This window comes from Oryzias melastigma, linkage group LG22 (genome assembly GCF_002922805.2).
Source record: "Oryzias melastigma strain HK-1 linkage group LG22, ASM292280v2, whole genome shotgun sequence".
NCBI classification, from domain to species: Eukaryota; Metazoa; Chordata; class Actinopteri; order Beloniformes; family Adrianichthyidae; genus Oryzias; species Oryzias melastigma.
Window position 1 is genome coordinate 3280772 of NC_050533.1, and position 16471 is coordinate 3297242.

At 37.1% G+C, this 16471-nt stretch overlaps 1 protein-coding gene across 10 annotated transcripts in view; it reads left to right on the forward strand.

Moving 5' to 3' along the window:
- The window catches only part of nrxn3a (neurexin 3a), a 170820-nt gene that overhangs the window by 79493 nt on the left and 74856 nt on the right, over positions 1-16471 (forward strand). For all 10 annotated transcript variants that reach the window (XR_002921799.2, XR_002921824.2, XR_002921802.2 and 7 more), the window contains exons 6-7: positions 3079-3380; positions 7549-7710. Coding sequence is in view for 6 of the 10 variants with exons in the window: in XM_024295746.2 (XP_024151514.1) it covers positions 3079-3380; positions 7549-7710 (464 nt within the window). In the remaining 4 variants the exon portion in view is untranslated. The remainder of the gene's footprint in view (positions 1-3078; positions 3381-7548; positions 7711-16471) is intronic.

Sequence of the window (16471 nt, forward strand, 5' to 3'; positions counted from 1 at the left end):
TAATTAAACCTAATGCTGTTTGAACGAGCATTTTAATGAAGTAGGACCACTGGGTCAGATGAGCTTCCCTTCTGGATTGCTGGTTCCGGTTCAGCACCACGGCGGCACGCTGGAAGGCTTAGCAAGTTAGCAGCATCTTGAAACCTAATTTGTTGCGAAAAGCGATTCCTGGAGATACTCGCAGTGATGGATGAAGTAGAAGACATAAAATCACCTGATCTCTTGGCTGAGGATGTGACGGTGTCTATGTGGGTTTTCCAGCAGAAACAGCTGATAAATATAAACTTCTTTCATGCTTTTTGCATCATTTAATGACAGGTTAAAGCAGATTGTGCTTGAGTGAAGTCACATTTGCATAACCTCAAGGTTAGACTGGACCAGGCGGGAACATGGTGTGATGGTTAGCATCACTTCCGGTTTGAATCTGGTTGTGTGGAGTTTGCACGTTCTCCCTGTGAATGCATTGGTTTCAACTTGGTGATCCAAAAGATTATTCTACGGTTCTGAATTTATTTTTAAGGTATATGAACTCAAAAACGGCTGAAAAATACGCTCTTAAGTCACAGATTGCTTCAGAATAATGTGTAAGCAGCCGTCTTGATGTTCACTCTGATAAACGTTCTACCTTTTTCATTTCATGTTTGACTTTGTTGCTTATTCGTCTACGTTAATCATCGGTTGTAATAACTCTCGACATCCTTACCTTCTGCTCATCGACATCTCCGCCTCCCACTGATTCAGCTCCTCCCTTCATAAATGTTTACTCTAATGGTGCATGTTTTACCTCCCATCACCTCTTTCTGTTCCACTGGTCATCCACATGAATTAAAGACTTCTTCTTGCTTCTCGTCCGCTCACACTGCCGACACACGACTGATGTTCTGCACACCCGAGTGCTTCTCCTGCCGTGTTTGCACCATTTTGCTCTTTTCGTCTTTAACAGCCCACCCTCATCCGGTCATTTACTCAGTGACTACGCTTATTATTAATGAATATTTATTTATTATTCATGCTGAATCTAAGAAAGCTGCAAAAACTCAAAACTTACCAAGCAGATTTGTATCATTTCTACTAAAAGACATGAATAAAACCCAATAAATTAACAGTTACACTCATTCTTAAAAAAAATACCAAATTGTAGTCGTAATAAGCAAAATTATCCCTATTTTTAATACATGGAAGCACGGTGGAGGGAGTATCATGCTGTATATAAATTCATCAAATACATAGAAACATTTTAAAATAAAATCAGACTGCTCATGCTGGTAAAAAAAGACTAAGGCCATCTCGAGATGAGACTGTCACAGTTTGGATTTAGTGACAATTTGAAGTGCTTGGTAATTTATCGAACAGATCCTGGAGAGATACGTATGAATTCATTTTCATATTTTACCTCTAAAGGCAGCAATAAAAAAGAAAAAAAACCTCTCCTCTTGTCACATGATGATCTGCTCTCCTGAGGAATTGAGCCAATGCCTCGCCATACGCCACAAAGCGATAAAAGGAGTGGCCATCGAGGTTGTACCTCCAGGAAACACAATGAAAGTGCACTCATGCAGATCCTGCTTGTGTTTGATTGTGCTGCATTGTGCTCACAGACAGCCAGTTAATTGAAGATGATGTCACAGATAAAGACTCCTGACTGGACCATTTTTCTTTGTTTGCCTGCAGCTCTTCTGTGCCCTTTCTTCAGTTTCATTTTCTTTTTCATTTTTTTTTTAACCAAGGTCAGAAATTGTCTCTGAACTTAACGTTCTGTCAGAACTATCTACTAAAAAATTCAGTTTTTCTTAAAAAACTGGAGCTTTGATGTTGCTGTACGGGCCGTGCCAAAGTCAAGGCCCTGGGGCCGGACCCGGCCCTACGGGTAATTCTAACCGGCCCTCCAGATCATGCTTTTTTATTGTTATTAATGTCCCAATGTTATCTTGCGCTTATTTCGAACTTGTATAATTTTGATTAAATATATTTTTAGGGAGAGTAAAATATTGAAAGTTATTTAAGGTTTAAGTTGATTTATTCTGAAATAACATTCCTGCCTTTTTATTATTCAGAATTATGTTAAAAAGTTAAGGTTTTCAAGTTTTAAAAATTGGCATTTTGCTAGCTTTTTGGACTATTTTGCCATTTACTAAGATTTTTTTAGGCTGTTCTGGAGTTAGGCTAATATTTCAGCTACATGCTGGCTGTTTTGGCAAATTTAGGCTTTTTTAAATTATTTTTTTAGGCTGTTTTGGAGTTAGGCTAGTATTTACATGCTAGGTGTTTTGGCTAATTTAAGCTTTTAGTCCATTTTGTTGTTTAGCTAATATTTAAGCTACATGCTAGCTGTTTTTGTCCCTAATTTGGCAGTTAGCAAATAATTTAGCTGGCTATCAATTTCAGCATCTTCAGCTATCAGCACTAGCATCTTCAGCAGCCAAATATAGCATTTGCACTAGCATTATCACAGGTAATGCTACATATCTAGTTCATAATATGTTAAAAAGTTAGTTTCAAAGTTTAAAAATTGACATTCTGCTAGTTTTTTAGGCCATTTTGACACTTAATTTGGAGTTTAGCTAATATTTCAGCTACGTGCTAGCTGTTTTTTGTATCTAACTTGGGCTTTTTTTAGGCTGTTTTAGAGTTTATCAAATTTTTTCAGCTACATGCTCGCTGTTTTGGCTAACCTAAGCTTATTTTTTTTATTTTTCATAGACTAATTTTCATTTAGCTTATATTTTAGCTGGCTATCAACTTCAGCGTTTTCAGCAATCAGCTTCAGTGTTTTTAGCTATCAATTTCAGCATTTTCAGCTATCAGCACTATCATCTACAGCAGCCAAATATAGTATTTACAACAGCATTATTACAGGTGATGCTATATATCTAGTTCATAATTATGTTCAAAAGTTAAATTTTTTAAAATGTAGTTTTAGAGTGTTCACTAAATGTTTATCCTTTAGGCCTGCGTGTGTTTTGGAGTTTGGCCCCTTGTGTGATTGAGTTTGACACCCCTGCTGTACGGAGACGTTAACTCACTTCTCTGGATCTTAGATGACTAATACATCCTCTTGTGCTTTTCGTCCCACCACAGCGCGAGAGGAGAACGTGGCCACCTTTCGTGGCTCCGAGTACTTCTGCTACGATCTCTCCCAGAACCCCATCCAGAGCAGCAGCGACGAGATCACGCTCTCCTTCAAGACGTGGCAGCGTAACGGCCTTATCCTTCACACGGGGAAGTCTGCAGACTACGTCAACCTGGCGCTGAAGGATGGAGCCGTCTCCCTGGTCATTAATCTGGGCTCGGGGGCGTTTGAAGCCATTGTGGAACCAGTCAACGGAAAGTTTAATGACAACTCGTGGCATGACGTTAAAGTGACTCGCAACCTCCGGCAGGTGAGACACAATGATGCAATGCACTATGGGAAACCTTCAAGGTCAAGAGCAGATTGATGCTGCCATGTTGATGCTGTTTAACTCTGCAAAACCCACGACATCTTAGAATTAACTGCATTCATTTTGGGGGGAATCAGGATCTTTTCTAAATCACACTTTTTCATGAGATCAATTATGATACGTTGGGTTATTTGGTGGTTTTTTTTTTGGAACACTAATGTTAGTCTAAGATGTAAAAATATCTATATGGGTGTTCAGGAATAAAATACCTTGTTTAGTCACTGTCTCATATATGATTGACACATTTTTAAAACATTGTAATTGTATTATAAAGAATTAATTATCGACAAGTTAAACATATTTTCAATACAAAAAGTAATAATTTAAAGTAAAGAATAACAGCAGATGAGTAAGTCTCACCATAAAGTTTCAAAAATATGCAAAATTTTGAAAAGTCCCTCCACTGCCCCTAGTGGAATGATTATGAACCACAGGGTGGACGGTTAAGATCTTGCTAACGAGATAGGAGTGTCAGAAATGTGTTTCAAATATGATACAAATCCTATAGGGTTAAAGTGCTTCTCTGTTTGTAGACAGAGAAAAAAGGAATTACTGCTGGTGGTCCACTTTTCTCAGAGAAGACTTCAGACTTTCTTATATAGTTTATACACTCTATAATTAGTGTAAATATTCAAGGCTGTATTCCGACTGCACACATTTAGTTCACCTAACAAATTGTTTAATAGAACAATTTTTCTGTCTAAATAGTAGGGACAATAGTCTGGCGATGTGATACGTATCCCGACACAGGTCTCATAATGCACCCCGTCACAAGTAAAACTTAAGCAGTAAATGTCTCATTAAAACAAAAACCACGAGGTGGATGTTTTGGCCGCTGACTCTCAGAAATAATTCATTAAAAATCGTCTTGTGAGCGGGGGGGTGTACAGTAAAACTACACAAGTCTTTGTAAGGTAATAGAGGGTGACCTGTACAACAAGCATATATATCCTAGCCCTGTAATTATGGACCAAAACATTTTTATTCAAATTCACAAATGGCTATATTGACTTATTTCTCGTCAAAAATGCAAAGTTTAAAGACATTTTTTTCAAAAACTGTACAGTAAAAGTACACAAGTCTTTGTGAGGTAATAGAGAGTGACCTGTAAAACAAGGATATAGTATCCAAGCCCTGGAATTATGGACCAAAATCTATTTATTTACATTCAAAGATGACCATCGTAACATATTTCTCGTCAAAAATGCAAAGTTTAAGTACTACTTTGTCAAAAACTATACATTAAAAGTACAAAAGTCTCCTTGAGGTAATAGAGAGTGACCCGTAGAACAAGGATATAGTATCCAAGCCCTGGAATTATGCACCAACATCTATTTATTTACATTCAAAGACGGCTATTTTGACTTATTTCTCGTCAAAAATGCAAAGTTTGACTACTAATTTTTCAAAAACTATACAGTGAAAGTACAAAAGTCTCCTTGAGGTAATAGATGGTGTCCTGCAAAACAAGTCCTCTGTCCAAGGCCTGGAATTATGGAATCATTTATTTTTTAAATTACTTTATTTAACTTCATTATTGAAAACTCTAAACATGTCTCTTTAGAAAGGACATAATAAATAACAGATTATTAGTACAAATATACACTGATAGAATATGTGTTATAGAATTTTATTTCTCTTTTTCATTTTACTCCGAGCACATCTGACGTTCTAATGCTCCAACAGAAAGCTCTTCCACTGAGTTTCATGCTCTGCCGTAAACCGTGTAATACGGGCGCATGACTTTTTTGTAGCGCGGCTGATTTGACCGCGGCTGAGCGAACAGCGGCTCACTTGACTGCAGTTGTTTTCCGTCTGTTCTTCTGTTCCCGCACTAATCCCATCCATTCGCGGAGAAAGGTTCCACATGCAGCTTTTCTCGTGTGACACGCCGCTGGACTGCTTTTAGCGCTCAGTATAATCGAGAGAATCCGGTTGATTTTCAAAATAAAAGATTTCTGACTCAAAAAAAAAAAAAAGTCCCTAAATTCTTCCGCGGCCCGGTGGCAATGGGTCTGCGGCCCGGTACCGGTCCGCAACCCGGTGGTTGGGGACCACTGCCCTAGAGGACGCTAGTTCTGGACCAGGAACCACTATCGAATCCATCTTTTGACGTGAATTTGATCTGTTTCCAATCAGACTGAGCTCCGCTTTGCTTGGAGTTTCTCCAGTCTGAATAGGCTCCAGACTCGGAGTGGAACAACTGGACCAAAATGGCCACCGTAGCCGTGCATTATGGGAGGAAAACAGAGACCCAGAGACAAACGTGAAGCAGCGATGTGACAGCAACTCATTTAAATGTGGCTAAAATGTGGCTAGATTGTTTTCCAAAATCTATTTGTCGTTAACACCTCCTTGCAGCATGCCTCCATCGTACCAAAGTATCAATAAAAAGTGTTGTACCTGATGTTGATACAGACAATTAAAACTGATCAGTGGAATATAAAGGTTCAATAAATGAACTATCTCAACAAGGATTGCAAAGCGTAGGACTTCCATTAATCTTTCTCTAGTTTCTTTTAAATAATTCCTGGCCAATAACTGAAGAGATCTGTAGTCGTGTCCTTTTGTTTACAAGCTTTGGTTCTAAAGAGAAATCTCCAATTGACAGGCAGTCTGAATACTGACCAAACACAAGGTTCAAGACTCAGTCCGGATCAATTTAAGTGAACCGGACCAAGACACTTTTCCAGTCCGATACACGATATGAGGGGTGTCAAACTCAGTTGCACAGGAGGCCAAAATCCAAAACACGCCTTAGGTCACGGGCCGAAAAGGATAAACATTTATCGAACTCATTAAAACTAAACTGTAAAAACTTTTGAAAAGCAACATTTTTACCATAAATATGAGTAAAACAGACAGAAAAATCATTCAAGAGTAGATAAACTTTAAATAACTTTCAATATTTGACTCTCTGTAAAAATATATTTAGTCAAAATTATAAAAATTAGTTGCTTCAACATGTTAGCAAGATAAAATTGGGCTGCTTATAGAAATAACATAAAATGATTTGGAGGGCCGGATCCGGCCCCCGGGCCTTGATTTTGACACATGTGCACTATATGCTAGATTTTTATCACGGAAAAAAAATCTGAGTAGATGTTGGTCTCCACAATCATCCATGGTCATATTTAAGCTTCAAGGTTTAATGATAGATCAAAATACTTAATTTATGTTCCATGATTATATAAAGTTACAGCAGACAAAAGCATTGACTTGTGGTGCTAAAAGAAAGGGGAGTTAGGACTGAAAAAACAAACTAAAATAAGTTTGGTCTCGCTTGTATTTGATTCTTGTCATTTTTTATTTTTTTCTCTGCATTTTTGTTCATTTCAGCTCAAATCCATTGTGTTTTTTTGTTCATTTCCATGTCATAAATACCTCATCCATCCCACCTTCCTGCTCAGCAAACAGGCACCCAGTATGATTTGGTAAACAAACTCCACTGTATGGTAGATATCACCGTTTTTCTCTTTGTTTTTGCTTTGCTGTGGACATCTTTATCTCTTTCTGACTTCACCCTAAAACAACTTTAAATGAAGAGACTTTATTAAATGTTTCATTTCAGTTTTTTTTTTCTATCTCTGTTTGATGTGCATGCAGAAAAGGGCTTATGCATGAGTATGCAAACAACATGCATGTCTTTATGTCTTTATTATTTAATCCAAATGCAATAGATTTGTTTGTTTTGATGTTAAATGCATGTTTATCTAGAGTTTAAGTCATTGTTTATGTGCTCACACCTTTTATCATTGTCATCTTTTATTTTCATGAATTCACACAATCATCTAAATCTTTAAAAACTCAAATTTAGTCAGAATTTCACCTTTTTTATTCCTCTATTCTGAGCATAAAGAAATAAAAAACTCACAGCATATATTTCTAGCTGAGTATTTTTAACAAAAAAAAAATGGCTAAGGGGGAAAAAAAATCATCTTTTCTGAGAAATTACTGTAATTCATGTGCATAAAAACAGCCATCACACACACACGTAGTAATTTGTTATTGTTAACTCAACAACATAACAGTCATTTTTAACAATAGCCCAGAACCTTTTAAGGTCTCTCTTAAACTCTCTTACATTGTGTTCACTTGTCATCACCAGGTGACGATATCAGTGGACGGGATCCTCACCACCACCGGCTACACCCAGGAAGACTACACCATGCTGGGCTCAGACGACTTCTTCTATGTGGGTGGAAGTCCCAGCACAGCCGACCTGCCCGGATCTCCCGTCAGCAACAACTTCATGGGCTGTCTGAAGGAGGTGAGGCGCCAAAATCTCTGTTTGCTGGATCCTGGAGTTGTCACTGTTTGAGTTTGACACAAAAAACATGCTTTTGCAGAAATTGGGAGGTTTTAGTTTGCCTTTAAAGTGAAAATCTAGAATATTTTTTCAAGTTTTTTTCTGGATTCAGAAGAGATTAACACAGAGATAAACAACAAGATCAGTTTGTTTTGGTCAAATTCCATCAAATGGCTGAAAAAATGTCCTTGTGTCCAATATAACATCCCGAATGTCTAAGAGACTCTTCAGCATAAGTGACAATCAGTCACTATGCTGCTTTAACGTATGATTTTCCTATTTCACCTTAAGTTTCTGGTTTATTCTTTGCAGGAAACATTCTTTAATTAAATATAAAGTAGCTGGAGCCAGGTCAGTTCACAAAGTAACCACAAGGGGATTGTTTCATTTTTTTAAGTTGTTTTTTATACAAGCATACGGTCAGTTAGTCTGTTTTTGTAGACACTTTTTCCACATTTCACATTCATACCTTAGATAAACTGATGTTTTTAAAGAGCATCAACACCCAGCCAGCAGGGCCAAGTGGACCCCATATGGTTTAAAAGTGGGCAGAAAATGCGAGCCACGATTGGGTTTGTCAGCAGTTTTTGTGGTGGCCAAACCTGTGTTTGCCCACATTGACTTAGGTGAAGCACTTAGTGGGTAGATCGCTAGCTCGCTATGGCAGAGCTTGCTAGCTCGATACAGCGGAGCTCGTTAGCTCGATACAACGGAGCTCGCTACAATGGAGCTTGCTATCATGCTACAGTGGAGCTCGCTAGGACACTATAGCGGAGCTCGCTAACTCGATACAGTAGCGCTCACTTGCTCGATGCAACAGAGCTCGTTAACTTGATACAGTGGAGCTTGCTAGCTCAATAAAACGGAGCTCGCTAGCTTGATACAGCGGAGCTCGCTAGCACACTACAGTGGAGATGCTAACTCAATACAGTGGAGCTCGCTAGCTCGATACAGTAGCGCTCACTTGCTCGATGCAACAGAGCTCATTAGATTGATACAGTGGAGCTTGCTAGCTCAATACAACGGAGCTCACTAGCACGCTACAGCGGAGACGCTAACTTGATACAGTGGAGCTCGCTACAATGGAGCTTGCTGTTATGCTACAGTGAAGCTCACTAGCACGCTATAGCGGAGCTTGCTAACTCGATACAGTAGAGCTCACTTGCTCGATGCAACAGAGCTCATTAGCTTGATACAGTGGAGCTTGCTAGCTCAATACAACGGAGCTCGCTAGCTTGATACAATGGAGCTCACTAGCACGCTACAGTGGAGATGCTAACTTGATACAGCCGAGCTCGCTAACTCGATACAATGGAGCTCACTACAATGGAGCTTGCTATTATGCTACAGTAAAGCTCAGTAGCACGCTATAGCGAAGCTTGCTAGCTCGATACAACGGAGCTCACTAGCACGCTACAGCGGAGATGCTAACTCGATACAGCGGAGCTCGCTACAATGGAGCTCATTATTATGCTACAGTGAAGCTCAGTAGCACGCTACAGCGGAGATGCTACCTCAATACAGTGGACGTCGCTAGCTCAATACAGCAGAGCTCGCTAACTCAATACCGCAGCGCTCGCTACAAAGGAGCTTGCCATCATGCTACAGTGGAGCTCGCTAGCAAGATGCAGCAGTGCTTGCTAGCTAGATTTAGCTGACTCGCTACCTAGATATAACAGTGCTCACTAGCACACTACACTGTCCACCGCACAGCTGGCTAGCGTAGCGAGCCAATCCACTGAGTACCCACTTAAGCTAATGTGGCAAACACAGTGAGGCCTCCACAGAAACTGCAGACAAACCCAATTGGGGCTCAGATTGTCTACCCACTTTCAAACCATATGAGGCCCACTTGGCCTTGCTAACTGGGCATAGTCACATGAGACTGGAGCAAAGGCTGCTGGGTAATTATACCTCCCAAATTAAATCCTGTTGGTTGCAAAACTTTAACCAGTAAATCTTCAGAGTCCAAATTCACAACAAAAGTTAAGATCCACTCAAATGAAAATCGTGTTTCAACATTCTTGGTGCATTTTTTCCTTATAATGGAGGAAATATAAATTGTGTTTTGATTTTCTAACATTTAATTTAATTTTCTGAGATTTAATTTTCTTTTTACGAAATATATTTTTTTCTCTGTATTTTTACACTGCTTTAGCTGATATCCTCATGCCTCATTATTGATCCTTTCAAAAGAAAAAAGGTTATGAAATCTGAAAAAACCAGCACATCCAAGCTGCTTCAGTGGGCGGAGTCACTTTTAATCTCTTCTTCTTTGATGTTTTTCTCCTTTAAAACTGATGTCAAACTTGTGAAATGGGATTAAAATAACCTGATGAGTCTAGAAGATAAAATTCTGATCTTGTAATTTGATCTGGGGAGTTTTTTTTTTAAATATCAGTTCAGGAAACCGTATGTTGACTCAACTATTGGGCAGAAATTCTGCATCAAATCAATAATTAATGCAGCCTTTCTAGAATATATCATTTTATCTTCTCTGGTTTCTCATTGTGTTTTGCTTTCCTAACATTTAATTTAATTTTATGGGATTTTATATTTTATATTCTTTTACAAAATATTTTTCCGTTTTACGTTTTGATTTCTGACATTTTTCTTGTTTTTTAAAATGTAATTTTGCGTTTTTATTATTATTATTATTTTCTGATGTGATCTTTAAAATGTTTTTGTGTCGAATGATGTGTTGATGGGATTTGGACTTCAGGGCCACCGTACATGTCAGTCTTGGGTAACACTGCACTTCCTTTTCCTGCTGTTTCTCCACATTTAGAAGCTCATTCTGTTCCTGTGAAGACAAAGCTGAAATATTTTTAATGATTTATTTGGATCCTCTGAGACTCTAAAACCTCCAGTTTGTTGCTGAGCTTCATTTTTTTAAATGTATTTCACCCAAATATTTTTTAGGGTTTACAAATAAAAATATGATCTAAAACACTAAAGCGCTGCACCGTAAAGCAACTTTAAAAGTCAACTTTTGTGTTTTTGCTCACCAATAACTTTATGCATTAGATCATAAACAATCAAAGAAGTACTTTAGTGTGACCTTTGTGATTATAAAGCTTACAGTAAAGGCAGTAATAGCAGCTCAGCAGTTATTTTTTAAAGAATTTCTATTTCAAACCGTCAAACTGAAATCAATTCAGCGGACTATAAAAGCAGCTTTTAAGGGATATTATTGGTAACAAGGTTGAGGATGTCACAGTCGGCTCAGCACGACGCCCTAAACACAAACACACACATATATTTTGATATAATGTTCCCTGCAGCTGATGATGTCATGTTGTAACACTTAACTGGAACCAGTCAAGTGCACGGGGAGCGTGTGGGCCCGGCTTTCTGGTGCGCACGCACACACACACTGAGTGTGGAGCATCATATGGCTGCAGGGAGATGGAGGAAGTGGCGCAGGAGTCATTTAATCCCCCTCTGGCCTACTTCCTGATCTGTGGCATGCTGGGCCCGTTTGCAGCTCCCTGCACCACCCGCGCCCGTCAAGCATGTGCACGGACTCACACGTCCACTCGCTTTCACAGTGATGAGCAGCTTCTCCTCCAAAATGAACAATGAGGGACAATGAGCAGATGACTTTTCACACCAAACATTGTGTTATGCCAAAAACTACAAAGAGCAGCGGAGAGGAGGCAGCTCACTATTCAGGAAATCAGTCTAACACAAGATTTCTTTATAGTTTCTGCTGCTTTGTTAGGGTTGGATGAAAAAAATGAATAAGAATGACAATAAAAAATGATGTTTAGTAACGAGAGATGATCTAAACCTAAATATTTAACTACCTGCTCAACCAAATGGTGGGAAACATTTAAAAAACATGTTATTAAAAATATTAATTATGTATTTTATTCCCCAAGGTATGGAACCCCTAAAGGGAAACTGAAGAAAAAAGTTTTTTTTTTCCCTAAAAATTCAAATAAGGAAAAAAAAAAAAAAAAGAATTCCTTCTAGTAACGGATGCACAGCAGGTAGTAACTAGTTTGCTTTAATTAGTAACCAGAACATTTATTTTTACATTTTTAGGAAAACAAGGAAAAAAAGTTACGATCTGGTGTGCACCACTTACTACCCAGAATTTAAAATTAAAAAAAAGAAATTCTAAATAGTAACTGGCGTGCATCAATTAGTAACCAGAACATTATTTTTAAAGTCATTTTTTAGGGAAAAAAAACATGTTATTATCTGGTGTGCACCAGTTACCAGAACTACTTTTTTTGGTAAAAATTAAAGTAGTAAAAACAAACAAAAAATCTTTATAGTAATAGTTGTGCAACAGTTACTAACCCAATTTTTTTTTGTTACTTAATTTTTTTCACAGACCCCCTAATTAGTTTTTGATTTTTTTTTTTTTTACTTCATTTTTATTTATTTTTTTACTTTGATGTCACTTCAGGGCTTCCATACCAAGGCAATAAGCAGTAGAATAAAATACTTTTTTGGGTAGATAAAGGGTTAAAAACTAATTTATATAACTAAGTAATAAAATATACTTTTAGCCAAAAAAATATTCAGAAATCCACAACAGAAAATGACAGTACCAAATAAAAATAGAAACTTATCATCGTCAAATGAAATGTGTAAAAAATATTAAATAAATGACATAAATAGAAAAAAAATCACCAAGACGAGAAATTTATTTTCTTTATCTTTTGACATCAAAGGATGTTGCTGAGCCTGATGAAATCAAAAGCAAGTCTGGAAGACTTGATAAAACTTTTTTATATAGTGTCTTACACACATATAAACATTATTAAAGTAGAATAATCATCACATTATCTGTCATCCTGATTGGGGGAAAAATCACAGAATATCTGATGGTTCATGGAGCTAAAAACTGAAATAAACCATGAGAATTTTGATAATGTTCTCTCACATATCACACTTTATTCTCCAGAATATTAAAGAATAAAAACATTTTGTTTCAAAAGAAAAATGATAGATCCTGTTCATCCACAGGATACAACACTTTGGTGGTAAGAAAAACATCTATCTGATACAAGCAGCTGCAAACAGGAAAAATCAGAGAAAATATTATAAATTAAAGATGCAGAAATGGAAGTAAACTTGGTAAAAAACAACGTTTTTATCCTGAATACAGGAAAAGGAAATAGATTAGGAAATGTCATGTTTTCATCATAATTCAATGCTCTTTCTTTGCTGCAACAATTTAGTGTAGCAAAAGAAATAATCAATACTAAGAATTATCTGATGCAGAGTATTGTGTTGGTCCACATACGTGACAATAATTTGCTGCACAGATTCATTTTTAGTAATGAATTACATTATACAAAGGCTGGGACAAGTTAAAGTTTCTTTTTTTGTTCACAATTTTGCAGCAATTCAAAGTGTAAAATTAAGGGATGAGAGTTGAAAAGAAATCAGTTTCATGAATATTTCTTAAATAGTTTTTTTTTTTTTTTTACATTTTTTAAATAAAATTTGTCTTGAATTTAAAGGAGAAACTCTGATCCCTGTTTATGCAACAGCTTTTATTTTGAAAATATTGTCATTTGCCAAATGCAACACCAGAACAAACTAGGGCTGCCCCAATTAGTCGATTAGTCGCAACTATTAAAACAGTCGACAACAAATGTAATAGTTGATTGGTTGTTGTTTTTTTTGTTTTTTAGCCAGATCATTGTGCAGTTTGGAATTATAGTCAGAAACTATGTCCTAATTCATCCCTACTCACTATATAGTGCATTCCCCATTTTGTAGTGCTGTCCAAATCTACTAATTCCAAAATCAAGTGCACTAGAAATTTCCCAGAAGTCTTTAAAAAAAGTAGTGTTCATCACTAGATTATAGACCACAATGCAATGCGGTCAAACAATTTTCAACAAGTTTAAATGTATTTCCTGAATAAACAATCCACATTTTCACCACCAGAACACAATGGAGTCATAGATAAGCATCTTGAAATATATTTATTCGATTTTGACTTCGTGAAATCGGTGACTCTATATCCGCCATTTGGAAAAACGAAAGAAAAATAGTGATCATCGTGTCCGAATTGCCTTTAAAATCCTTTGCACAGTATAGTCCTGCACTATAAAGTTTTTTAGTAGTTAGGGAAGGATTTTGAAAACAACCAGAGTGTAGTGAATACAGTTGTGAGCACTCAGTCAGTAAAAAAAATGCTCTTTTGTTAGTAATATTGGAGTCCAAAACTTTATCTTTAGTAAAAAATTGTTCCTTTGTTTCATCTGATTTCATTTTTGCTGCATGATTCATTAAAGGTTTTAGAAACTATCCTCTTTACTTTACTTTTAGTTGGCATATATACTCCAAGTTTAAAGCTAATGATGGTTAAGATGTGTGTTTTACATCCAGTTCACACATGATCCGATTAGTCGACTATTGAAACAATTGTTTGTGGCAGCACTAAAACAAACTGAGCTGCTTTAGATTACAATTAGCGAAAAAATATTAACTTAAAGTTTGTGGAATGTTTATGATAAACGTTCGGTTAACAGACAGATGATGAGAACACTCGATTATCTCAAAAACACAAGAATTATTTTGATATTACTCATAAAAAAAACCCCAGAAAACCCAGTTAGATGTAAAGTGGAAAAAAAGACTTAGATTCCCACTTTAGGAGGTCAGTCCTACTGGTTTACTGAAAGTTTGTGCGTCCTCAAAGAGACGTCTGATCATAAAGACATTTCCATCCCGATAATTCCACCTTCACAGATCGTCGGTCATTTTCTCATATCTGAATATTTATTTTTCATGACTGCAATAATGTGTATTTGTGTGTTTTTTGGGGTCAAAAATTCAAACCGTCTGCTTCCCTGTGACCACATATCACAAACACATCCGTGCACGCTCCCTCACCTCCCTCGCACTAATGGCAGCCCCTCCCACCCACGCATCTGCAGCACCCCCCCAGTCTGCCGGCCGCCACCTCCTCGCCCTCAGCTTGCTGCCATTACAACTAATTTGCCTGCTGCCAATGCTCTCGTCCTCACCATCCTCCAGGCAGCATCAGGGATAAATGTTTTGTTACCATGGCACCAGGTACTGGTTGCCCTTGGTAGCTCCTTCGGCAGGCTGGCCGTGATTATTCTGCCTTTCATAACCAGCAATTACAAAGAAAGCCTACATCTCAAAACCTACAAAATACATAATGGCCTACAATAACACATAATTGCTGTAATTGTCGTTGCCATCATACCTCCATCAGCCACTTGCATGGAGGCTCCTGACTGCGCCCGAACACAGGAGCCAACAAAGAAACACAAAGGAGGAGTTCACGGGCCGGACATGGACAGAAAGCAGAAGCGGGAGCATCGGCGATGGCGGCTCGATGGTGACCCAACATCTCCGCGTCTCCAGCGCTCACGGAGGAAAGGATGCAGACGCGGATTTGACACACTTCAGTGTGTCAAACGGTTTAACCAAAGACTCCATGAAGTCAGCAGAGATTTAGAAATAAGACCAAGAGGTTAACTCACCTTCCAAAAGAGATGGAGCATTTTATACAGATTTTTTACGTAATGTGTAAATGATTATTTTAAGTGTGCTTTACGTCTTACATCACACTCCAGGCCAACTCTGTTTCATGTGTTACCATAGAAACGTGGAGCAAAGTTTATCTTCTACGAGAGCCAAATAACTTTGTAAACAAAGAAATAAATTGCAAATAAAAAGAAATGCTTCAAATAACAAGAAATGCTGCTAAAATAATGTAGCTTTTTTAGATTTATTTTATTTGCAGAAACATTTTTTGTTATTTGCTGTGTTTCCTTTATTTTTGCTCAGCTAAAAAAAAAAAGAAAAAAAATGGCTGCCGCTGTTATCACCCTCAACACAAAACTATTTTTTAGACCTGACTTTCTAACTTTTTATAGAAATCTTTTATCCAAACATCACAGTGAACTCTTTGATGGGTTCATCTGATGAGAAACTCCTCTTTCAGCTCGTTCTATCAGTATCCATCATTAACTGTGGATCAAAAACTCTCTAATTTGTTACCTACTGAGGTTTTGTTTTTAGGCTAACTTGAAGTTAAGCTTATATTTTAGCAACATGCTAACCTTTTGGCTAATTTGGCATCTACTGAGTTTTTGTTAGGCTAATTTAGGTTTATCTTCTATTTTAGCAACAGGCTAACGTTTTTAGCTAATTTAGTTTAATGGGGAATTTTAGGCTATTCTACTAAGCTAGTTTTTAAGCTATGTTCTAGCTTTTTTTGGCTAATTTTGTATCTAAGGTTTTGGGCTAATTTGGAGTTTATCTCATATTTAAGAAACATACTAAATATTTTTGCAAAATTGGCACATATTAAGAATTTTTAAGCAATTTTATTACAATTTTTTTTCAGAAATGTATTGTTTTTTTTAATATAATTTCCAGTCTTATAGCACATTTAGCATTTTGCAAATAGCTTTAGCATTTTCAGCAAATCCCTTCAGCATTTAAAGTCAGTTGTGTCACCATTTTCAGCAAAAAAGCAGTCACACTAGCATTATCATAGCTAATGCAACTTTTCTAGTTGTTATAAGTTTAAAAACCATATTTGATCATCGAGAACTTTTTGACTAAAATGGAGCTTTGTTCAGGAAAGTGCACTGAACACTTTATTTTTAAATATTAGTATAACGGAAAGAAGAAATAAGATATTTGTCTGTCTAGAAAGTGATTTTTATCATGTGAACAAACAAACAAAAAACATAAATTACCAAAATCT